At 30.6% G+C, this 24,295-nt stretch overlaps 2 protein-coding genes across 2 annotated transcripts; both read left to right on the top strand.

Moving 5' to 3' along the window:
- The first annotated feature begins 7,798 nt into the window (after positions 1 to 7,798).
- On the top strand, positions 7,799 to 13,887 carry LOC142326038 (uncharacterized). Its single transcript, XM_075368129.1, has 2 exons — positions 7,799 to 7,906; positions 13,192 to 13,887. Exons 1-2 carry the CDS (start codon positions 7,835 to 7,837, stop codon positions 13,825 to 13,827), a joined length of 708 nt encoding a protein of 235 aa, XP_075224244.1. The 5' UTR covers positions 7,799 to 7,834; the 3' UTR covers positions 13,828 to 13,887.
- A 3,557-nt stretch (positions 13,888 to 17,444) lies between these two features.
- Positions 17,445 to 22,664, top strand: LOC142326034 (uncharacterized). The gene is made up of 2 exons (XM_075368126.1): positions 17,445 to 17,603; positions 21,900 to 22,664. Exons 1-2 carry the CDS (start codon positions 17,532 to 17,534, stop codon positions 22,614 to 22,616), a joined length of 789 nt encoding a protein of 262 aa, XP_075224241.1. The 5' UTR covers positions 17,445 to 17,531; the 3' UTR covers positions 22,617 to 22,664.
- Positions 22,665 to 24,295: the final 1,631 nt, after the last annotated feature.

Here is a 24,295-nt window from a genome sequence, read left to right as displayed (position 1 = left end):
AAATTTGAAAATTAAAATAACATGAAATTAAATTTCTGTTAAGTAGGATAAATAAATTCTGTCATTACATTGTTAAGTAGGCTTATACTTAATGATGAAACTGAAATGAATGATAAAAACTCGAGTAAATATTAAAATATGTCCAAGGTAGTTCTTTAAAACAGTCTTAATTATTTTGACCAATACTTACATGATATTCGCAGGTGGATAATATTTATTTATTATCAAAATTATGTCTATTTTCTAAATACTGAGCTATCTTAATTTTTAAGTCTTATTATTTTCTAAAGTTGATTAAACTGGAAATTTTGTCATAAATGAAAGTTAACCAAAATAAAACAAAAATTAAATAATGAACATAAATATTTCAATGCTATGGCAAGAAAAAAACAGAAAGATGACCACACCATGATGATACAACTCTTAAGTTGTCCTTTACAGAGAACAACTATTTGAATTAAATTTTTTCAAGCCATTTTCAAAACTGGTATCATTAAAAAACAATTAGTTGGGAGACTGTTAAACAATTTTATCCTGTGCAAATAAGCACATGGAATATAAGAAGATTTCTGCAAGCAGGTAAGTAGTAAAATTTAAAAAGTGATATGAAAATAAACAGAATAAGTATAATTAGTAAGTGAATGTAGGAGAGGTTAGGTAGGTAATCGTAAAACGAACAGAGATATTATCATTGGTTTCTTATCAGTATTTACATACACAATTATTTTTCTAAGTTATGTTTTGTTTTATGCAACTCTATAAAATTTGTTTTTGCACAATATTTTATTGGCCTATTTTTTTATTTTTTTCATTTTGTAAAATTAAAACTCCCTCATCAAAATTTTATTGAATAGTGAGTAAATCTATGTCAAGAAAACATGAATACCCCGTAGGAGGGAAAAAGGGATAACCTGAGTTCCAGTTGCTAAGCACCATGAAATTGTTATCTGATATGGGAATGGAGGGATCCCTATTGTTTTCTATAGAGAGAATATTAAAAAAAGTCTTTGAAGAAAATCTAAGGAACATGGTAACAAAAAATATAAGGACTGTGGTTAAGATATTAACAAACACAAATCAACTACTGAAAGAAGAACTCAAGTGTCTAAAACAGAAACAAAAACAATTAAAAAAAAAAATATAATTAGATACTGTCTGGATAATTTGGAAAATCACTTGAGAAGAAATAACATTATCATTAAGGGGTTTAAGTACAATTCTGATGCTGATTTTAAAGGGATAGTGAAGAGAGACAAGTAGTTGAGGCTAAAAAAAGATAGTTTGTATGATTGATGAGAAGATAAGCCAACTGGTCGACCAGCTGCTTGTTGAAGAAGTAAGTCGTATGATATCAAACACAGAGTTGCAATGTGGAAGGGAGAGTAATGTGAAAAATTGAAAGAAATGTTCAATTATGATTTTAAAGACATAGTGGAAAAAGACATTAAGAAAATTATTAATGGAAAAAGACATAGTGGGAAAAGAGAGATAAATATTAAGGGTATCTGTCAGATGGAGGGAGAGTGTGGCGAATTACATATTTTTGCATATAATACAGGAGATTTTTGAGTAAATTGTTATTTTCTATTTTTCCTGTGTTTTGTTTGATTGAAATTTTCATAGAAGAGAGGGATTACATGAGGTGTGAATGATATTTTCCTGATTATGAGTTGCAATGGGTATCTGCTTCAGAAGAAATTTTTGGCAGAGGAAAGGGTGGATTTTGATAGTTTGAAATCTAACTTAAAAGGGGTTCTATGTAACATTATTATTCAGAAGGGAGGAATTTTTTTATTTTGATAAGATATGATGATGGAAAGATGCTATATGTTATTCTGGTTTACTTTAATAGCAGAGGGTCGTGGAATGTTGATTTGGCTGAAATCTGGAATCATCTTGAAGTGTTGAAGAAATGCAGGAATTTATTTTGTTGTGTGATTTTAACAGCAGAATCACTCTAAAAAATCTTTACTAGAATAAGTAGTAGATGGTGTTAGGCATTATAAGGATCAAGTTGGGAGGAAGAAATTGAAAGGTTATTGAAATATGGTTAGATTCGGCAGTTTTAAATGGAAAGATTAAGGGTGGTGGGTAGGTGAATTTATATTTATTGGATCAGTGTATTCCTCTGTGATTGATTTTTATTGTTTTACAATTACTTTACTGAGTATAATTACAAATTTTAAAGTCAATTCAGCAAAAATTTCAGATCATAAGGCAATTATTTTATGTATTACGATGAAAGGATTAGGAAGTAAGATGAGCAGGTACTATAAAATGTCTACCAAATTTAATATGGTTGAAAAAGGATGAGGATAGGTATTATAAAATTTATCTTTTTTTTGATATTGCTTTGCCAATGATATTAATGAGGATTAAGTATAATTTTAAATATGGTACAGAATGAGGGCGATTTCCTACCCACTTTTACATGGTTTCTTACAGGGAAGATGGTAAATTAGATATGATATTGTCAAAGACTGAATTGAGGAAAGTTTCAGAAAAAGATAAAGATATCAAGACTCCAGGAACAGATGGAATTACAGTTAAAGTTTTTAAAAGTGAGCCAGGCCAGTATCAGATAAAGAAAGTCTTTGTATCTTTAACAATATATTAAGAATAGGTCAGGTGAAAACAAATTTCTTGGAAACTGTAATTTTTCTTATACAAAAAAAAGGGTGGGTATCTTGTTTACAAATGTTGAAGTCAAGGTATTTACTGGCATATTATTGTTAGAATAAAGAAAGAATTGTGTAAGAGAAAATAGTTTAATTTCTGAGTTGCAAGCAGGAAAGATAATTCTGTTATAGATAATGAATTTAGTCTATATTACATGATATATCGAAAAATTTTAAATAGGCTAAAAAGGTGTATCGTATGATTGTAAATTTTAGGACTGCATTTGATAAATTTGACAGATGCATTATTCCATTATTCTATAAACTTTATGATATGGGATTTTCTTTTACATTTTTTAATATTATATGTTATTAATATGAAAATACCAGAATAGCAGTATGGTGTTCCAAACGTTGAACAGAAGGTTTTGGTATCTGCTAATGTCAAAATTAGGGTGTTCATTCCCTCCTTTTCTATATTCATTATTTATTAATGATATAATTGAGTATGTGGATGAAGGTTTGTAATTTGGTAATCTTAATGTAAGATGATTACCATATACAGGTGATTCAGTAATGGTAGGTTCAACACCAAAATCTTTCATAGGAATGATAAATAATTTGAAAAAATACTATGGGAAATAAGGGGATTTGTATAAATACAGATATATAACAAATTGTGCCATCCAGAAAAGGGGATAAATTGGCAGGTCAGGAGAAGTAGTTTGGGGAAATGAAAAAAATTGAGATAGTAAATAAATATTTCGGAGTCATTATTTATATCTTATATACAATTTGTAATGTGTGTAAGGGGATGAAGTCCAAGTGTTGGTATCTAAATTTACTTTGAATAATGTATGGAGTGAAGTGACATGTAATAATGAAATTCCACTGAAAGCTAAATGAGATGTGTTTGGTGAAAAATTCAGAACTATTAAAAGTTATGGTGGTCAGGTGTGAGGTTCTATCACATATGAAGATTTGAAAATATTTTTATCAAAAAATTATTCTCACTGCCATTGAATGGTCTAGATTATGTGAAATATTTGAAATGAGTTGGGATCTTCTGTATTTTTTTATACTGCATTTTTTTTGTACTTAAATGCATTATAATATAAAAGTTTTGTACAAGCCCAAATTCTGATTTCTATGTGTCTTGGGTGCAGCACCATGTTAATAGAAGATTGCAAAAGTGAAATAAAAATAAAAACAAGAACAGAAATGGCTAAATAAGCATTTAACAGAAATAAACAGTTGCTATGTAGTAAGGTGAGTTAGGCTTGAAGAAGGTTCATATGAAGTGTATATGTATGTATGAATTGTCGGCGGCTTTTCTTGATGCCGCTGAGTGTTCAATTCCCTGAAGTTCCGGTCGAGAGAGGATTGCATCATGGTGGACTAGAGAGCTGTCTGGCATGAAGAGGGTGGTTTGTCGCTTGTGGAGAACTTCTCAACGTGAGGGTCCAGAATGAAGGGCCGTCCTTGTTGCTGATTACAGGATTCTTAGGTGTAATTACTTTCATAAAGTCTGGACTGCGAAAAGGGACTCCTGGCATTCCTTTGTTTGTGAGCAGGGGAACAGGGATCCCTGGGGTGAAGTATATAGGGTCTTGGGACACAAACGATGAAAGGACATTCTTCTGTCTACTCTCTCGACCAGGTTTGGTGTAATTTCGGATACTTCTGAGATTTTACACAAATTACTAAATGATTTACTGTCTGATGATAGTGAAGCTGGAGAGACCACATACCATCTGTGGGTGTGGCCAGAGGTTACCCAGTTCTGCGGGTGTGCAGTGTCCTTGGAGATCACCGAGGCTGAGGTGCAACATGCTATTTGTAGTTTAGGTAAGGGTAAGGCCAAGAGCTTTGATGGAATAATGGCGGAGCTTCTTGACAAGGATCCTGCTGTTAGTTCGTCATATAGGCCTTTGATGTTACTTCCGGTTATTGGCAAGGTCTTTGAAAAGGTTCTGTATCTGTCTATAAATGAGAGGTTAACATTGCAAAGATTGTTGATGGGGAATCAGTATGGGTTTTGTCCCGTAAAGGATACGGAGGATGCCATACTCCATGTGGTGAGTGTGGTAACAACCAGTGGGGCGGAATATGTCCTGGGGATTTTTCTGGACATTTCCGGAGAATTCAATAATCTATGGTGGCCTTCTGCTATTTACCAATTCTAAAAAAAGAGAATGTTCTGTAAGTGAATTGCAAGTTATGCAAAGTTACTTCAGTCATTGGGATGTGCTGTTCTGCGAGGATGGCCATGAGGTTGGCAAGACGCTGTCTAAGGGATGTCCCCATGGCAGCATTTTGGGTCCATTGGGTCCATAAGTGGGTGGTGAAGTTTGATTCTCCCTACGGCTGAGGTTGCCCAGTGGGTGTTGCATCGTGGCTTATGCTGATGATGAGCTCTTGCTGGTTGAAGGAAGCTCGCGGAGGGAGGTTGAGCTCCGAGCCACTCGCACTTGCAGGATGCTTGTGCTGTGGGGTCATCATCACAAGATGACCTTTATCCCGGGAAAGACCACGATGATGCTCTTCAAGGGCCGTTTGGCAGTGAGTCGGCGTGTCTGTGTTTTGAAGGCAGGCCAATGTATAAAGTATCTTCAGGTTCAAAAGTACCTCAGGGTGTTTCTTGATGAGAAACTGCACTTTAAGAAACACCTTCAATACATCGTGGAGAGGGTCTGCAATGCCTTCTTCGGTATTCGACGTGTGGTTAATCCTGATTGGGGTCTTAATTTTAAGAACATGAACATCCTGTATAAAGGCGTGTGCAAGGCTAAAATGCAGCGCCTTGTTGGGCGGACAAGCTAAAATATAAAAGTTATCGGGACATATTATTAGGGGCTTAACGCCTAATATTGTTAATGGTAACAGGTGATTACCGTACTATTTCATGGGAGGCATTCTTGGTGATTGCAGGTGTGAAACTGATAGACATGATTGCATCGGAGAAGCAGCAGCGGTATGTTACTAAGAAGTCCAGTGAGTTGACTTCAGATAAAGTTTGAGAAATTGAATAACATGGCAATGCCTTGTGGCAGGCCAGATGGGATGAGACAGATGATGGGCGTTATATGCATGATCTCTCTCCAAATGTTGTTGGTTTGCAAGACGTCTCATGGGTGCACCCTAATAAATATGTGATGCAATTTCTTTCCAGCCATGGTGCTCTTAGGGACAGATTGCAGAAATTCGGCTTTGATAGATTCTCGGGTGTGTCATCAGTGTGGACAATTGGAGGACACCTACCATGTTCTTTATGAGTGCTCGAAATACGAGTTCATATGCACGGAGACCATCCGTCGGCTTGATCTTATCAGGTCGGTGTTGGATTTCCAGGTAAATTGGAGGAGCCAGGCTGAATGGGCAATAGTGGAGAGTTTTGTAGTATAATTAGCAAAGGAAAGGATTGCTGAGGGGATCTAGAGCTCTGCATGGATTTCTCTTTTATTCTATTTTTATTGATGTTTTGTTTTATAAATTATGTTTTTGTTGTTCTTGCCCTTGTTTTGTTTTGTTTCAATGTTACTGTGTTGTTATTGTTCCATGTAATATTTTTATGTTTGGTGTTGTGTGTTGAACTCACTTTTGCCTTCTATGGTTAGGTAGTTCAATTTCTTTGTTAGTTAGGTATTTTCAGTCTTGCTTAAGACTCAGTGAGTTGTGTGAGATTGTTTTAAGTTCATTAATTAGTAGTACACTGATGGGAATGTCACTCATGGCATTCATATCAGTGGCATCCTGGCCGAGGTGGACGGGAATATGTCAAAAGCTGAAGTTTCAAATATGACCTCCAGTAAAGCCCATACGGGCTCGGAATGGAGAGGGTGGTGGAGGGTGTCTTTCCCTACGGGATCAGGATGTATATGTATGAATGTGAAATATGGACACTAAAAAAAGTACAAAAAAGGAAAGTTTTATAATCAACAGTAGATAATTTTTTTAACTATTTGAAGAGTTTGAGTGTGTTCGATTGGGTAAAATTAATATGGAGTTTTCAATAATGCCAAGTTGCGTATTTTCCTCGCATTAACTGATTGGTTTTGTGGAACACTCTTAATTTATTTTGTTTTTTATTTGTTATTTTCACTTTTTAAACTGTTGTTAAGATCTTTAAACAAGGTATTAGAGCATTTATTTTACAAGGAATAGAAAGAGTTGCTAATAACTGATGATTCCTAAAGTGTTTAATTGAATTCATAAATCATTTGATTATTGGGAGGATGTTTACATACCTCATAAGGGGAGTAGGTTTTCATCTTATAAGGATAATAAGGGGTTTCAACACCAGGGTTATGTTATCAAAATCTTTGATGATTGAAAACAAACAAGCTGTGACGGTTTTAACCATGAAACTTTAAATTTTATAAAATCCTTTATATCAAAAGGTATAGTATAATACAACCCTGGTGATTGCAACCAATTTTATACAAACATCTTGATAATCCAAACAACTGTAAGGCATTTTAACCATGAGAATTGTAAGTTTTAATTAATTTATTACATACATTTTTTATAGAAACCTTTTTATGTTTTATAAAATGAATGAAAATGTTTTGTTTTGAAAGAGTATAGTAACTGACAAAACAGAAAGAGTTTGTGTCAAACAATTATTACTAGATAAAAATATGCTATTTTAAAAATTTCTTAAGTTTTATATTTTGTTTTCAGCATAGTATTAATGAAATGGAACAAACTCGATGGACAGTAGACATGAATGAGTATCATCTACCTCTCATATCTAAAAGTAGCTTCCACTGAATGACTATCTAACTAAAAGATTATGTTATAAAATATTTTGTATCTCAAAATACAGCTAATGGTAAAGAAAAAAATATTTAACAAGTTTTAATAAAATAAAAAAATGTATTATTGTCATTGAAAACTAATTGAATAAAAATATACATATTTTCAAAAGAAATAAAAGGATTGATAAAACCATTGTTAGAAAAGAGGCTTTGTTATAGAAAAACACATGAGATAAATTATTTGTTTGAATAAAATGTGGTTTTATATTATTGTTTTTAACAAACTTACAAATTATTTTGTTATATTAAACCAATTGTTAAAATTTATTAAAGTAGTTTGTACAAATAGTTATTTATTGTATTATAACTTTTTTTTAATATTGCCATATTTTTAGCTGTTCTTTTATCTATTATCTGGCAATTGCTTTTGCCCAATATTATATAGGAGATGATTTTATGATATTGCAGTTAACAATGAAAGCTCCTGTCTGTTTGATTCTCTCTTTGACATTATCTCTGTTTCTAACTGTGAGTATGGCATTAAAATTAAAAACTTTTCCCCCAAAAATAAGTAATGGAATAATTTATTTTCTATTATGATATATTTAACAAGTTTTTTATATTTTCATTTTGATTTTATTCTACCTAACAACATAAGTCTAGATACATTTGACATTTTGTCATGTCCAGTCTAATGTTGACCATTAAGTAAGAAAGAATGATTAATGGAACCTGAATGGCTAAAATATGACAGCAACACTGGCAGTTAGTAGTATGTTGTTCAAACACAATTAAAAGTAATCAGACTTTTAAATAGATAAAAATTTAGGGTTGTAGCATCACAGAATAGCTATCATGTCAATTAATGATGATGCTGACATTTCACCTAAATGATTAAGTTAGGTATACTGTTTACTTTTTTCATCTGATTAATTAGATGTTATAACACTGTTTGTGAGACCTATTCTAAGCAATTACGATAAATCTTTATTAAACCTTTTATACACCTTCTTATATAAACAGAGGTTTGAAAATGCTTCGACAGCAAGTGTCAGCTGGCAAAAGATTTCTCTCTGATTTCTGTGACTTCAGTAAAATTAAGTGAGACTGTAATTCTTGGGGTCAAAATTAAGGGGTAGATTTTTGGTTTTATGTGAAATCTAACCTCAAAATTTGAAAAAAAAATTCCAAAATTGTATTTTTAGTAGTTTTAGAGAAATTTGTAGAAAAAAAGAAAAGACTGGTGTTGAAAACATACAATTTTATGTTTGGCATAAAATAACATTGTTAAATGGGTAAAAAGCAAAGATGTTTTAAACAAAATCCCACAGAAATTAAACATCTATCTAAGAATTTCAAAGTTTATTAAAAACAATACATATCAAATTGTGGCCGGTTTTAACTAGGTATTAAACGAAACAAGATTTCCAATATTACAAAACAAAAAAATTCAATATTAAAAAAGAATAAACAGTCAAAATTAAAAAAAAAAAATAAAACAAGAAAAATCAAATAAAACAGCACATCAGTCAAAAAATTTATTAGACATATTTAAATCTATCGGTAATTAAAATGTAAACCATACGGTAAGTCACAGATAAAATTTTTTCTGCTCAAAAAACAAAAATTTCTGTAATATAAAAAAAAATGTTTTTAACAAAACAATAGTGATATCAAAAAAGGTAAGAAACTATATTTCTATTATCAAAATCTGTTATTAATTTAGAATTTTCTTTAAAAAAAAATACACATTTAATATATGTAACAGACAATACATATAAAATAATAGATAATATACAATGTTTAAGCATTCAATATAATAAGCAAACAAAGACAAAAAATTTGGTACAAAACTTACTGGCCCGATTCATTTATTAAACAACGAATAACACTGATAAACTATAATTTTTGTTTCCAAACATGCGATACATGATTTTAATCTGTTTTTTGATGCTGAAAATGAATATGATGTCAGAATCTTTCTATAACTCACCACTTTTGAAAAATGTTTAAATTTTAATTAAAGGATTTTTTCATTTTTTAACACATAGTTAGCATTTTAAGCTCCTATATTGTATTATGTTAGCTAATTTTTTATTGTTTAACTTTAACATAATTTGTAAGCTCTAAATAAACAATACCATACAAAGAATTAAATCATATTATAGTCACGTATTATGACATATCTAATACTAAAGAGTGAGCCTTCATGGACAAAATTAATCATGTCTGTGCATGTCAAAACATGTAGCTGAAAACACAGCTGTGTTGTTTGTATTAAGCACTGGATTTAGGAATGAATTAATTTTGTTCAGTCTTATTGCTGCCTTAAGTTTATAACAGTGCAGTTTCATAATGCCTCGAAATTATGTAAATGATGTGCATGCCTTTTGTTATGTATGTGGTGAGTTTACCGTAAAATCAAATAGAGAAAACATTACACCTTTAATTAAAAAAGCATATCATTGTACTTTCAGTGTAAAATTGGTGATCAGGATAAGACATGGGCTCCTAATAATATTCACTAATTGTTCTGTATATTTAAGAGGATGGCTGAAAGGTATTTGGAAGGCTCTGCCATTTGGTGTACCTATGGTTTGGTGTGAACCAAAGGATCATGTAACCGATTGTTACTTTTGTTTAACAAGTGTCTCTGGAATTTCTAAAAAATATAAACATACTGTAAATTTCCTTCATTGCAATCTGCAATCAGGCCTGCAAAGATGATGTATTTAACTCAATGTTAAATAATGTAGAAAGTGCAGCTTGGGCTTCATTTAAAGACGTTTGCAAACATTTTCTCTGCAAACAAAAATCCGACAGTTACCATGATACTGTTTATCAACTTCATACAGAGCTATGGGATGTAATATGTATTTGAAAATACATTTCCTCCACTCACATCTGGGTTTTCCCGGACAACCTCGGAGACGTAAGTGACGAACATGGTGAACATTTCCACCAAGACATTTCGGTGACGGAAAGCTGCTGCTATGAAGGGAAATGGAATACTAACATGCTAGTCGATTACTGTTGGGCATTAATTCGGGATGTGCCTGAGGCTATTTATAAAAGAAAAGCATCAGCGAAATCATTCTAACACAAGTATGAACATGTAAAATTATAAATTTTAACTATATTTTCCCTTAATTTTTTTTTAAGCTTATTTTATTTAAAACTAAGGGCGATAGAAAAATTGTATTTACAAATATGAAATGTATGCATAAAAGCAATTCAAGAAATCGTATCACACTTAGAGAAATATTAAATTTTTTTGCCTATCAATACAGTCGTAAGAACTGTATTATTTCTGTAAATGTGATATGTATTATTCGTTGTTTAATAAATGAAATCGGGCCGGTAAGTTTTGTAACAAAGTTTTCTTTTTTTCTTATTATATGGAACGCTTAAACATTGTTTATTATCTATTGTTTATTACATACATTGAACATGTATTTTATTTTAAAGAAAATTTTAAATTAATAACAGATTTTGATAATAGAAATGTAGTTTGTTACCTTTTTCGATATCAGTATCGTTTTGTTAAAAACATTTTTTTTTTATATTACAGAAATTTTTGTTTTTTGAGCGGAAAAAATGATATATGCGAGACTCTTATCGTATGGTTAACAATTTCATTGTATTTTTTTTTGGATATCACTGCGTTTTGTTAGATTATTCCTTTTTTTATGAATTACAAATGGTTTAAACCCAAATTTACATAGAAAAAAAATTTACACCTAAATACAAAATATTAAAAATAAAATTAGACTAAATTCTAAAAAAAATTGACTCGAACCTGAGGAATACTGCAAATGCTGGCACAACATTTTTTGGTTCTAAAGAATATAACTTAAATTAGAAAACTTTAACACTGAAAATAAAATTTAACCATTAAGGATATTTCACCTAACAAAAATTTACATGCGTTATATCTTATGGATTTATTATTAAAATGTATTGCCTTTCTAGAACAAACAAATTAAACTTCACGGCCAATTTTTTTTGTTGATAGTCTTATCATTCACTTCATACCATATTTTTCCTTTTTTTATAAAACTAGTATAATTACTTTTACGAATCGAAGATCCGGATGTAATACTGCACTTATTACTTTCCAAGTGTAACCCTCGATTTGTATCGTTAAATTCGATTTTTCAAATCGATTTTATTTCCGTTTTATTTGTTCCTTTTTTAATAAAACTAGATAATCTCTTGTAAACTAATACTTTTATTTTTTTAAAGAAGTGATGGGAATTAAAAAAAATGTTTCATCTTCAGTACTTTCATTTATATAAGAGCATTTACTATTAAAACAAGCTGTAGTATATTTTATTATTTCAAGCACAAGTTTTTGTACACTACCTAGTATTATAAGTACTGTTATCTAGCGGCGCGATTCGTAAGTACATTAAAAAAAATGAATAAAATGACATATTTGAGTCCTGCGGTTCATCAAATGGAAAAAACGTTGTCTAACAAGATTCGAGGTATTTTTTGAAAGTATTCTTTATAACAAATCTAATTGAACTGAAATATAATGTTTTCACGCTTATTTTTTCCCCATTTTCATTTCACTCTTATATTAGGTCATGTTTAGAACTATAAACTAGTTCGCTGATTTCATTGCCTCTTGCCGACGAAGTTCTAACAAATTCCGTGATTAATTTTATCTATAATCATTTAACTCATATATCGCCAACACTAACACCTGATTCCACCAACTGAGTTTCTTGTATTGCATTTGAACAGCAATAAACATTAATAATACATGTATGTCATTATCTAACAATTGCTTTATAAATATAGATTTTCCAATGAAGAATATGCAGATATCATTTTTGTTTTTGTTCTGCAATGGAAACTCATGAGCTGCACAGCGAGCTTATCACAAAAGATTTAGGCCATACCTAACTTATGCTTCATATTAAATAGCATGATAAATTTCAAGGTGAATAGTTTAGCCGGCATCCGTGGCGCAAGTGGTAGCATCTCGGTCTTTCATCCGCATCCCGGGATCGAATCCCGGTCAGGCATGGCATTTTCAGACGCAGTACAAATCATTCATCTCATCCTCTGAAGTAATACCTAACGTTGGTCCCGGAGGTGAATAGTTTAGTAATTATTTTAATTCTAAAAATACTGGTTGTTAATATCACTTTAAAAAACACGAAAAGAATAAAATTTCATAATATTAATTTCATCATTTATGAAAAATATTAACAGTTTAAACTTCCTTTCAACTTCCTATTATACTTATATCTTAATAGATTAATTATCTATCTTATTTAACTGCTTCATTTCATAAAACAATTCGAGTTGTCCTAAGTAATAAAAATTAAAAAAACAAATATAAAAAACAACTTTTACTGTGGAGTATCCCAACACAATACAAGGTATAGATATTTCACAATTTATCTAGCACTAACTGTTTCAATTGAGTTTGGAGTTCAATATCTCACAAGCTATAACCGTTTTGTACAAAGTGTTGTCAGTAATGGCAACTAAAGATTTTTATATGTGTTAAAAGTGTTATTTAATGATACTTGATGTTATAAAGGAAATATTAAAGAATGAATCAAAATGAATGATTATATTATCAGAGAAAAGAAAAAGATAAGTAATCTGGCACAACAAATATAGGATATTATTATTAGTGAATTATTATGTAACATGGGTACAATAAGGGTACCTGATGTTCTTAGTATATTACCTTACTGTACTGATAAATTGTCGGTTGACCTTGCTTTTGATGAGAATGGTTATGAATAACATAGGTGATTATTTGGTGTTTGTTATTATTTTTGTTGCAGGGATATGGAACGGCAAAATTATTCAGAAAAAAAGTAGATGTAGATTTTGAAGACGGTACAAAAAAAGTTATAACTAAGTTTAAAGACACTGAAAAAAGAGTTGGAGAATGGCAAGAAAAATCACGACCAGTAAAAGAGTTTATGTTACATGATCTTCAAAGAATTTTGAACGAAAATAAGGAAGACGTGCAAGAAATTACATCAATTAAATCTATAACTCGGCCCCATGTTTATTTAGCTAAGCGTAATTCTTATTCTTCTCCTGGTCCATCTTATGGTCCTTATGGTCCTGGTAGAAAAAATTGCGGTCCACCTCCACCTCAACCTTACTATGGTCCAGGAAAGGGTTACGTAACAGGAAAAGGTTACAGTTCTGGATATCAAAGCGGCAATCAGAAGAAATGTAATGACAACAGTTGTGATGACTTCAACTGCACGAAAAATAAGAATGATGTAGATAAGAAAAAAAAATTTAAAGAATCTTGCAACTGTAGTGACTCTGATGACAGTGGATGTTCTTCAAAGTGTAACAAAAAAAATCATGATCACAATAAAGAAAATAATAAAAAAAATAGAGGACGTAAAGATGATGGATGGGATGACAATGATAATGGTAATTTTGCTCAGTATTGGTAATTTTTAAATGTCTATAAAATTGAATAAAATTGTTTAAATCAAGTAGAATATAATTTTTTTTTTAACTAATAAAAAGGTAAAATCATGTAATAAATACATCATCCTGAACTTAACGTTAATTTCCTACCTGAATAATACAGCATAATTTTTTGTCATTTAATGTTTAAAACATTGCAAAGTTAACTAACGACATGTGAGTATCTCAAAATTAAACTAAATAGTCATAAGTAAAATTGAAACTGAAAATAATATGAAATTAAATTATCTGTTAAAAAGGATAATAGATTCTGTCATTACAATGTGAGTAGGTCTATATTTAATAATGAAACTAAAATAAACAATTAAACAGGAAGTAAAAGTATGTGTGTGTTTGACAGGATAGAATTAATGTGAAGTTTTCAGATGCTAAGCAGTCTACTTCCCAATCTCAACTTATTGGTTATGTAAATACTCATTATCTTGCTTTTTATTTGAGATATTTGCATATTTTAGATAATTATTAAAGTTTTTAAAGTTAAATATACATTTATTTCACAAATGATAGTGTTACTAATAGGTGAGTTCGAGCATGGTTAACTGGATTCTGTAAATCATTTGATTTTCGGGAAGGTGTTTGTATATCTTATAAAAAGTTTAGGTTTACATCTAACAAGGATAGTAACAGGTTTCGATCATCAGAGCTGTGTTATCAAATTAAATCCAAAAAAGCTGAGAGATTTTAACCACAAAACGTTTAAAAACAAAATGATTTTATCATCAAAATTATTACAGAAATCCTTTTTTACATTTTCATAAAAATGTAAAAATTTTTTTAACATTTTACTCCAACATATAACTTACAGTAATTAAAAAAAAAAAAACAATATTCGGAAAAGTATTAAGTGTACATTTTAATGTAATAGTCTATACAGTAAAATACAACTTTTAACTTATTTCAATTAAACAATAGACTAATATGTCTAACGATACTTCATGTAAAAAAATGTCGATAAAATACATGCAAACGCTACAGAAATATGAAATCTTTAACATTATAGATGTGAGAGAAAAATCATTACACTATATAAAAAAGAAATAAATCACTGACTTTTAAAAAAATATATTTTAGTTAAATAATAATCCAAATAAAAATCATCTCAACCTATATTTCTTCTTAAAGACCTTTGCAAATATATTTTTTTTATTAAATACTAGCTGCAAAGGCGTCTACAGCAACCCCTCCGCAGCTAGGCCCTTCGGGCGGGGTGCCCTGGCGAGCGGCTTCTCGGAACGGGATTATTAGGTGTCCAAAACTGATTACTTTTTGTATAAAAATATTTTTTTTTTGAATGTTGAAAGTTGATATAACGAAAATTAAATTAGAAATTTAATTCTAGAAATTGATATTGTAACAAGACCGGTGTAGCGGGCCTGATTAACGGATTCCTACCAATTATTATGAAAGTAATAATTAATATAATAATAATAGGAGGAATCCAAAATGGGACAGAAAGGAGAAGCCTTTTTGTAAAGAATAGATCGTTTTACAATCGTCTTTTGTTAGACTGCCTGCTAACACACAATAAACACCTGTTGTACAGTGAGAAGAGACCAGGTATGGAGTTCATGGGAACAAAAGCCTCGGTCGACTGTACTCACGCTTCGACATGGTTCCGGTCCGGCAGGTAAATAGACTAGCAGTATAAATAACCAGCTAAAAATCAGTTCTGTTTTGCGAGACGTTACTACGTCAGTTCAGTGAGGAGAGGAGCTTGCAAGTTGTATGGGTTCGGCGGAGTTCTGCGAACCATTCCAGCAGTTACAACGTCAACAGTGTGAGACAGTTACAACGTCGGTCTAGCGAGGAGTCACGGGTATGAGCTGCGAGACGTCAGTCCAGCGTGGAGAGTCTTGAATCCAGTTCGATACGAGGAATTCCAGGAAACAAGAAATACTATCAGTGAGTTACAGTAAAACTATAAGTGTATAAGTGAAAGAAGTAATGCAATAAACTTCATTCATAAACTGTTAGGGTAGGTAGCAAAGGTATTTGCAAGTGAATACTATGCGATTGTTTGTTAATATAAGGCTAGTGGTCAAAAAGGATTAAGACTAGCGGTTTATTTTGTTGATGGGTCTAGTTTTCTATTTATCTACCTGGAATAAATTCCGAACGATATTTATTTTGAACTCTGTCTTATGTGTAATCTGTATTTTTTATTTACTATTTATCACTATTTGATGTGTAATATTTTGATGGTTATTCTTTGTTGATTACGTTATGTATTTTGCTCTTTTTTATGTCATACTTACTGTTTTCATTATGTATTAATTGTTTAATTTGTTGTTATTGAATGTATGTAATATTATCATTTACTACTGTTTATTATTGTTATTGATTATTATTGTGGCTGTGATTACTATATTAATATTTTTGTACATTAATTGTTTTGTTATTGTCACTTATTATTATCATTATTGTATTAATCCATCATTGCTATTATTATTAATTTGTCTGATAGTAATTATGAACATTTTAAACCAATAAATAAACTGTAATTATATAAACATTATAATATTAATATTATATAATAATATAACAAGTATACACCTGACCACCAAGAGACATGTACTAATGAATCATGATTTTCCACTAGTAATATCGGTACATTCCGGTACTAAGCTAAGGGGGACAGACACACACACACACACAGACAGACACACACACATACAAATGCCCTTTAGTAGGGAAGGATTTTTATTTTCATATTCTGTTACATTTTTTTTTACTTATTCTAACTTTTATGTTGTTTTGTTTTGTTCAGCATTAATAAAAAATGTATAAACAACATATTGAAATTAATAAACAATTTTTATTATAATTTTAAGCAAGACTTATTCATTTCTATTGTTATTTACCTATTTTTGGATCCTAGAATAAAATCTCTTGGTAACAGTAGTTTAAATTTTTCACTAATTCAAAGAGATGTGTTTTTTAATTAGTTTGGATTACTTTTTGCTGCTTATTGGTATATATTTATAAGATTTTTAAACAATTCTAATAATTCTGAAATAATTACACACACACACACCCCCACCACCCCCCCCCACACACACACACATATATATATATAGACGTGTATAGTTGTTTTTGAAATCACTTAAGTTTTATATTTTGATATTAGTTTAGTACTAGTGAAATTTAACAAAATAGAAGGATAACAAGTATCATTTACATCTCACATTAGAATATAATTTTCTTTGAATGACAAAACTAAAAGGAATGTGATAAAAGTTTCCTATCTCAAAATATATGCAAATGTTAAAGAAAATAATATTTGATAGGTTTTATTGAAATAAAAAAAATGTATTGTTAATACATAAGGAACTGAATAGAAATTTATACACTTTTAAAAGAAATAAAAGGATTGAAAAAAAGCCCATTGTTAGAAAAGAAGCTTTATTATGCTGCAACATTAGAGATGAATTGATGGTTTTTATGTAATGTAGTTTTATATCATTGTTTTAAAATACTTGCATATTACTTTATTATATTATAACAATTGTTTAAATAGTGTGCATTTATACAGTTTTTATTGTAATATCAGCTTTTCTTTCGTATTATATTCTTCATCTATTCTTTTATCACTCTTATTTACAATCAGTCACTTTATCAATCAGTCAGTTACTTGAAGATAATTATGTGCTATGAAGGATATGATTAGATGATGTTGCAGTTAACAATGAAAGCTCCCCTCAGTTTGATTCTCTCTCTAATTTTATCAATAATTTTACCTGTAAGTATGATTTACTTAGATTTAAAAATTTTATTTTTACAAAAATAAATAAAATAATTTATTTTCCACTATTTATTCATTTGATTTGGGTTGTTCTGCCTAAACATGGGTGTAAGTCTTTTTTTGCCTTATTACATTTGGAAGTTTCTTTCATCGTAATTTGACCATTTACAACAAAATTTGTGTACCAGAGTATGCCAGTAACACTTTGACAATTGAATGCCATTCTAATTGTATCTGAAGCCATTTAAAATACCTTTAACTGGATATGAACCTACGTACGTGTTTGAGCATCTCAGAATAGTTACCTTACTGATTAATGATATTGATATTAATGTTTAGTTTAATTGAAAGATTAGATACATTATTTATCCCTTTGACTTGCCCAAATGTTGGTATGAGTATTATACTGTTTTTTGAGCATTTACTCCAAGAGTCATGCAAACGTTTTTGTAACTTTCAAAGACTAATAATTTGTTTCTAATATTATTTACATATTATATTCAAATAAATAAATTGATCTAAATTGTATTTCACTAAATATTATTCATAATAAAATGCCAACCTCTGTTACAGAGTGATAGTAATGATTTTCATCTCAAATGTTCTTGGTTAGTCATACTTTTCATATACTAAAAAATTTGGCTTCTATAAAAAATATTATGGAACTTTACTGGGTTTCAATGTTTATTTATTTATATTAATAAATATTATATAATATGAGTAATTTAAAATTTGTGTAATAATAATAATATATATATATATAATATATAGTATATTATACTATTTTATTCAGAATTAAAAAAACGGTTTATTTAATTGTTTATTATAATTATAGACTCAGTAATAATTTTATATACTCAGCGTCTGATGCTTAATAATATTTTATAGTGGATTCCTTTTATAGTGATCAATGAGTCACCATTCGTAAAAAAAATATTAAAAAATAATAAAACTTGCTTAAAATTATAGTGAGTGTCCATTTGCTTTCAGTTAAACTTCAATAAAAGTTTTAATTTATCATTTTTTAATTAAGGTGAAATTTTAAACTTTTAAAAGTGATGGTGAATATCTATGACGTTTGTAAAGTCGGTAATTACTGTAAGAGAAAAACTAACTGTACATCTCTGGTGTCTAGATACATTTTTTATAGCTCATTAGGTATTTTTTCACGCTGCAAATATTTATGAATGAGAATATAGTTTAGAAATCGATATCTGTTTTCAATTAACTATTTAATTTCTGAAGGAAAGCAATCTTGTAGCATATATTTAAGCGGCAAAAGAAAAGTGTGCTGATCAGTAATATACTTCTCTTCACTGGGAAAAAATGATCTAACCTCCTAAGGTATTATTGATGCTTAGTTTTTAATTTTAAATTTTGGTGGTTATGGTAGAGCTCAATAATCTCTGTGGTGCAGTGGTAGCATTTCGGCCTTTCATTCAGAAGTCCTGGGTTTGAATCCTGATCAGACATGACACATCTTTCATACGCTACAATGTTTCAATTTCACATTCCCATTCATAAGCTTTGATCTTATATGGTGAATTAATCATACACAAAAAAAATATGAGAGATTCACATTATTGTTAAATGGCGATTGCAGTTACGTTGACTAATTTTGGTGTGTCCCATATAAAACGCAACCCAACCTTATATTGGTAGGTATTGAAATAATAAAAAGGCATGTGTAAATGTAATTTTTATTATTACCATCCATTACCTTACATTTAGAGTAAATGTTGGAAGTGGCCGCCATCTTCTTGAATTCAAGCTTCAATTCTTTTTACAGCGTTTCTTGCAACTTTTTTCAAAGTTTGTGGCTGGATATTTAATACAGCTTGTTCAATATTGACTCTCAATTGTTCAAGTGTTCGTGGTTTGTTGCTGTAGGCTTTTTCTTTGAGGTAACCCCGTAGAAAAAAATCCGCCGCAGTCAAATCTGAAGATCTTGGTGGCCACAAGCCTCGACCGATAACACGATTACCAAAGAATTCCTCAACGAAATCAGATGTTGAACCTGAGTAGTGTGATGTCGCACCGTCATGTTGTAGCCAGCAGTGTGTGTCTTCCTCTTCCAAGAGTGCAATGAACTGAAATAAAATATCTGCAATAATGGTGGACTCGAAAAAAATAGGACCGATTATTTTCTTCCGCGATATCGCGCACCACCACACGCCCAACTTCTGCAGGTGTAATTGTTTTTCGTGATAAATGTGGGGATTTTCAGCACTCCAAATTCTACTGTTTTCGCTGTTTACGTAGCCATCCAAATGGAACCGTGCTTCATCTGTGTAAAATAACGAATCCATAACATTAATTCCCTCACGCAGAACTCGGAAAGACGGAACCACTGACAATATTGTAGCCGCTTTACTTTGTCGGTCTTAAGAAGTTGATGAACCGTTTGAACGCGATAAGGTCGTAATTGTAATTGTTTGGTCGCCCGATGAACAGTTGATTTAGACAAATGAATTTCAGCAGACAAACGTCTGATCGATTTATTTGGCGAGGCGAGTAATCGGTCTTTGATTTCAGTGACTGTATCTGTATTCAACACTGACGCAGATCTTTTGTATTCCTTATTACTAACAGAACCGGTCTCTCTAAATTTTGAACTAACCTTAATACTGATGTTTTGTTAGGAGTTGGCTTAGCTGGGTACTTATGGCGAAACAAATCTTGCACTGCAACCGCTGATTTCGTACTGAAGTAAGACTCAACAATGAAAACACGTTCATCTAGCGAAAACACCATCTTGTCTCTAGCAATACACTGAACGTTATGATTGCATTGTTGTTACTATCGGTAGTGTTCTACTGCGTCGCCGCGATGTTCAGATGTTGGACGAGTCCATTTCAGTAACGAGTAGGGGAGTAAGCTTGACTTTTGAAATTTCATGGATGTGATTGATGGGTTGCGTTTTATATGGGACACTCTGTAACACAGTTTTTTCATTCTCATTTTATTATGTATTTCACTATGATTCTTTAAATTCTTGATTTTTCTACCATTGTTAACAAATTAATTTCTTAGTGAATCGAATAAATACATAACATTATTTCTTGATAAAAAGGGATACATATTACACTTAACACTCTCTCTCACTTTTTCTGTTTAGCCTCTGGAACCACCGTAAGGTATTACTTCACAGGATGAATGAAGATGATATGTATGAATGTAAATGAAGTGTAGTCTTTTACAGTCTGAGGTTGACCATACCTGAGATGTGTGGTTAATTGAAACCCATCCACCAAAAAACACTGGTATCCATTTACCTAGTATTCAAATCCGTTTAACTGCCTTTACTATGATTTGAACCTTAGAATTCTCAACTTTGAAATCAGCTGATTTGTGATGACAAGTTCACCATTAAACCAACCCAGTGGTTTATGCTTAACACTATCAGTCCCACTCTTCCTAACAGCAGTGGTGTTATTGAGGTACAAAAACTATCAGTCGAGAGTAATGATATTCAGCACATTTATAAGCCCTTGTGAAGAGAGTGAAAATTTCAATTTTAGAGCTGCATATCAATGTGAAAATTTTGGTGGTTATGACATGCTGTTATAAAGAATTAATAGAACTCAGATAGTAAAGTAGGCAGTTTGAAGAAAGTAGTTTTCTCTTCTTGTAAATTCCTCCTTAAATTTCATTTAAACAGTACAAGGCAACACAACATACTAAAGATATTTGATATAGCCTATGTAGGATCAACTGTTGCAGCGCTCAATATTTTTCAAGCTGCAGAGTTTCTGTACAATTTATTGTGAGCAACAGTGATTAAAGAATGCATAGATTTATCAAAAGTGGTTTATAGTGGCATTACACGTTATAAAAAAGTATTAAAGAATACCTAAAAATAAAGAATAAATAGAAATAAATAATTTATGTCATCAGAAAAAAAAATTAATACACAATCTGTCTCTCTAAATATGGGGTAGGAATATTCTTAAAGAACTTTGGTAACACACACACACACACACACACACACACACACACACACACACACACACACACACACACACACACACACACACACACACACACACACACACACACACACACACACACACACACACACACACACACACACACACACACACACACACACACACACACACACACACACACACACACACACACACACACTTACACAATGGTGGTACCTGATGTCTCAATATGTCTCCATACTGTAGTGATAAACTATTATCAGTTATCTGTTGACCTGGTTTACAATTAGAAATATGAATAATTTAAATGCTATTCAGAATTTTTAATTTTCTTTTGTTACAGGAATATGGAACTGCAGACAAGTTCAAAAATAGGATAGATATAAATTTGGAAGGTGGTGAAAAAAGATTTATCACTAAGTTTAAAGATACTGAAAATATAATTAATAAGAAATGGCAAGATAAATCACAACCTGTAAAAGGAATTATGTTAAATGATCTCTTAAAAATTTTAGAGGAAAATAAGGATGATGTACAAGACAACACATCAGGTTTTAAAACCAAGATTCATTCACATGTTCATTTAGCCAAGCGCACTTGTTCTCCTCCTGGTCCTTCGTGTGGTCATGGCCCTGGTAAAAAAATGTGTGGTCCCCAACCTCCTCATCCGCCCTGTGGTCCAGGAAAGCATTGTGAAACAGAGAAATGTAATGGTTCAGGTGGAAAACCACCTGGGCCAGGTGGCTACAACCAGAAAAAACATTATGACAATGATGACAGTTGTGATAATGACAATTCTAGTAATGGTTGTGATTGTAAGAAAAATAAGGATGCTGAAGATAAGAAAAAGAAATGTAAAGAACCGTGCAGCTGCAGTAATTCTGATGATAGCAGATCTGCAGAGTCCAATGAAAACAATCAAGGCAATAATGAAGAAAATAATAAAAAAACTAGAGCACGTAACGAAGATGGGTGGGATGATGCTGATGATGGTGATGATGTTGATGGCAATAATGGTAATGATGATGATGATGATGATAAATATGCTCAGTACTGGTAATTTTTAAATGTACATCTAACTGAATAAAATTATTTAAATCAACTAAAATATTTTTTTAATAGAAAAAAAATTAAAAAAGTCATATAATAAATACATAACCCTGAACTTAAACCTTATAGATTATTTGTTACCTATACATTATAATTTTGTAATGATTGTTAAAAACATTGCACAGTTTTTCACAAATCATATATGAGTACACTGAAACTAAAATAGATAACAATAAATTTGAAACTGAAAACAATGTGAAACTGAAGTATCTGTTAAACAAGATAATAGATTCTGTTATTATGGTATGAGTATGCTTGTTTGAACAACTAACCGCTTCGGTGCAATACCTCACTCAGTTAGGTGTAATTACTTTATAAATTAACTTTGCTGGTTCATATTTTGAAATAAATAAAAAACATTGTCCAGTTGATGATTAAATATTAACTTTAATAAGCTATAATGATGATTATATGTGTAACGTTTTAGTTTGAGGTACATTAAAAGATGATTACATTGTTAATGAAATTGTACATGACAGAATGAGATCTAAATTTAGACTGAACAATGTATTAATAATAATGAATTACTAATATAAAATATCAGCTGATAAAGTAGGCTAGCTGAATATACAAATTTATTTACTTTTACAAAAGAGTAAGAAGAATGACAGTTTATGTAATTATAAATTAATATGAAGAAAAAGCAATGCTTTAACAATGCTTAACAATGCTTTAGATGGAATTAAAATAAAAAATAAAAACAGGAATAATTACAATTATTCTTGTTATTATAATAACAAATTTGATATTTTATGGCAAAATGAAATATGTCCATGGCATTTTATTAAAACAGTCAAGATCATTTCTTCTGCAGCTTACATCACATCACAGAAGAGATTTATGATAAAAATATATGTATTAACATATTTTTCTATATTTAATAGCCAAAGGTAATGTAACTAATACAAAACATAAAAATAAAATGCATTAATGTTAATAATAGGAATTCATTCTTCTTAATTTTTTAATTTAACTGTAGTATTTTTTATATATTTTCATCAACTTTTTCATCCAGTATTTCATTATATTAAAATATTTGTTTTCTAAATAGTATTTTACTGAAACAAATGATTATTCATCACATTCCAAATAAGTTTGTTTTTTTAACATTTGCAGTAGTGTTTGAGATTTATTGATTGTGCTTAGTGGTAAAAACAATGTATGTATTTACATATATTGAATTTCCCTAAAATTTGAAAGTAGCTGAACATTTTGAAATGAAATGTTAGAAATTTGAATTCAGCGTACATTTATTATAATAAATAAGATATATTTGAAACTTGTTTACCTTCTTAAACATTACATTCATTAAACATTACATTACATTCTTTAGCATTACTTAAATATTTTAAATGGTTAGAGGTTCTTATCATACTTCATATTAAAATAAACTTTACTGAGAAATTCATTTTTGAAATCTACCTCAATCTAAGTTTTAGCCTCAATATGAATCTTAGCTAACAGGCTTAAAGTATAATAGTAAACAAAGAAAAAAAATAGGAAAAGAGACCTTGAAGAGGCCAACAAGCAGCTATCTCTTATCAGCTATATCATCTCCTTAGTATAGAAAATTAGTTATAACCAAAACATGGCTGAGGAAATTAAGGATGAAAAGTGGTGCATGATGAG

This window comes from Lycorma delicatula, chromosome 6 (genome assembly GCF_047948215.1).
Source record: "Lycorma delicatula isolate Av1 chromosome 6, ASM4794821v1, whole genome shotgun sequence".
Taxonomy (NCBI): Eukaryota; Metazoa; Arthropoda; class Insecta; order Hemiptera; family Fulgoridae; genus Lycorma; species Lycorma delicatula.
This window is presented reverse-complemented; position numbering and strand designations above follow the sequence as displayed.

Bases quoted from the DNA above. Each gene is read 5' to 3' on its own strand.
- LOC142326034 (XM_075368126.1), top strand. From the start codon at position 17,532: ATGATGTTGCAGTTAACAATGAAAGCTCCCCTCAGTTTGATTCTCTCT. The intron at 17,604-21,899 runs GTAAGTATGATT...CTTTTGTTACAG, and splicing joins TTTTATCAATAATTTTACCT to GAATATGGAACTGCAGACAA.
- LOC142326038 (XM_075368129.1), top strand. From the start codon at position 7,835: ATGATATTGCAGTTAACAATGAAAGCTCCTGTCTGTTTGATTCTCTCT. The intron at 7,907-13,191 runs GTGAGTATGGCA...TTTTTGTTGCAG, and splicing joins CATTATCTCTGTTTCTAACT to GGATATGGAACGGCAAAATT.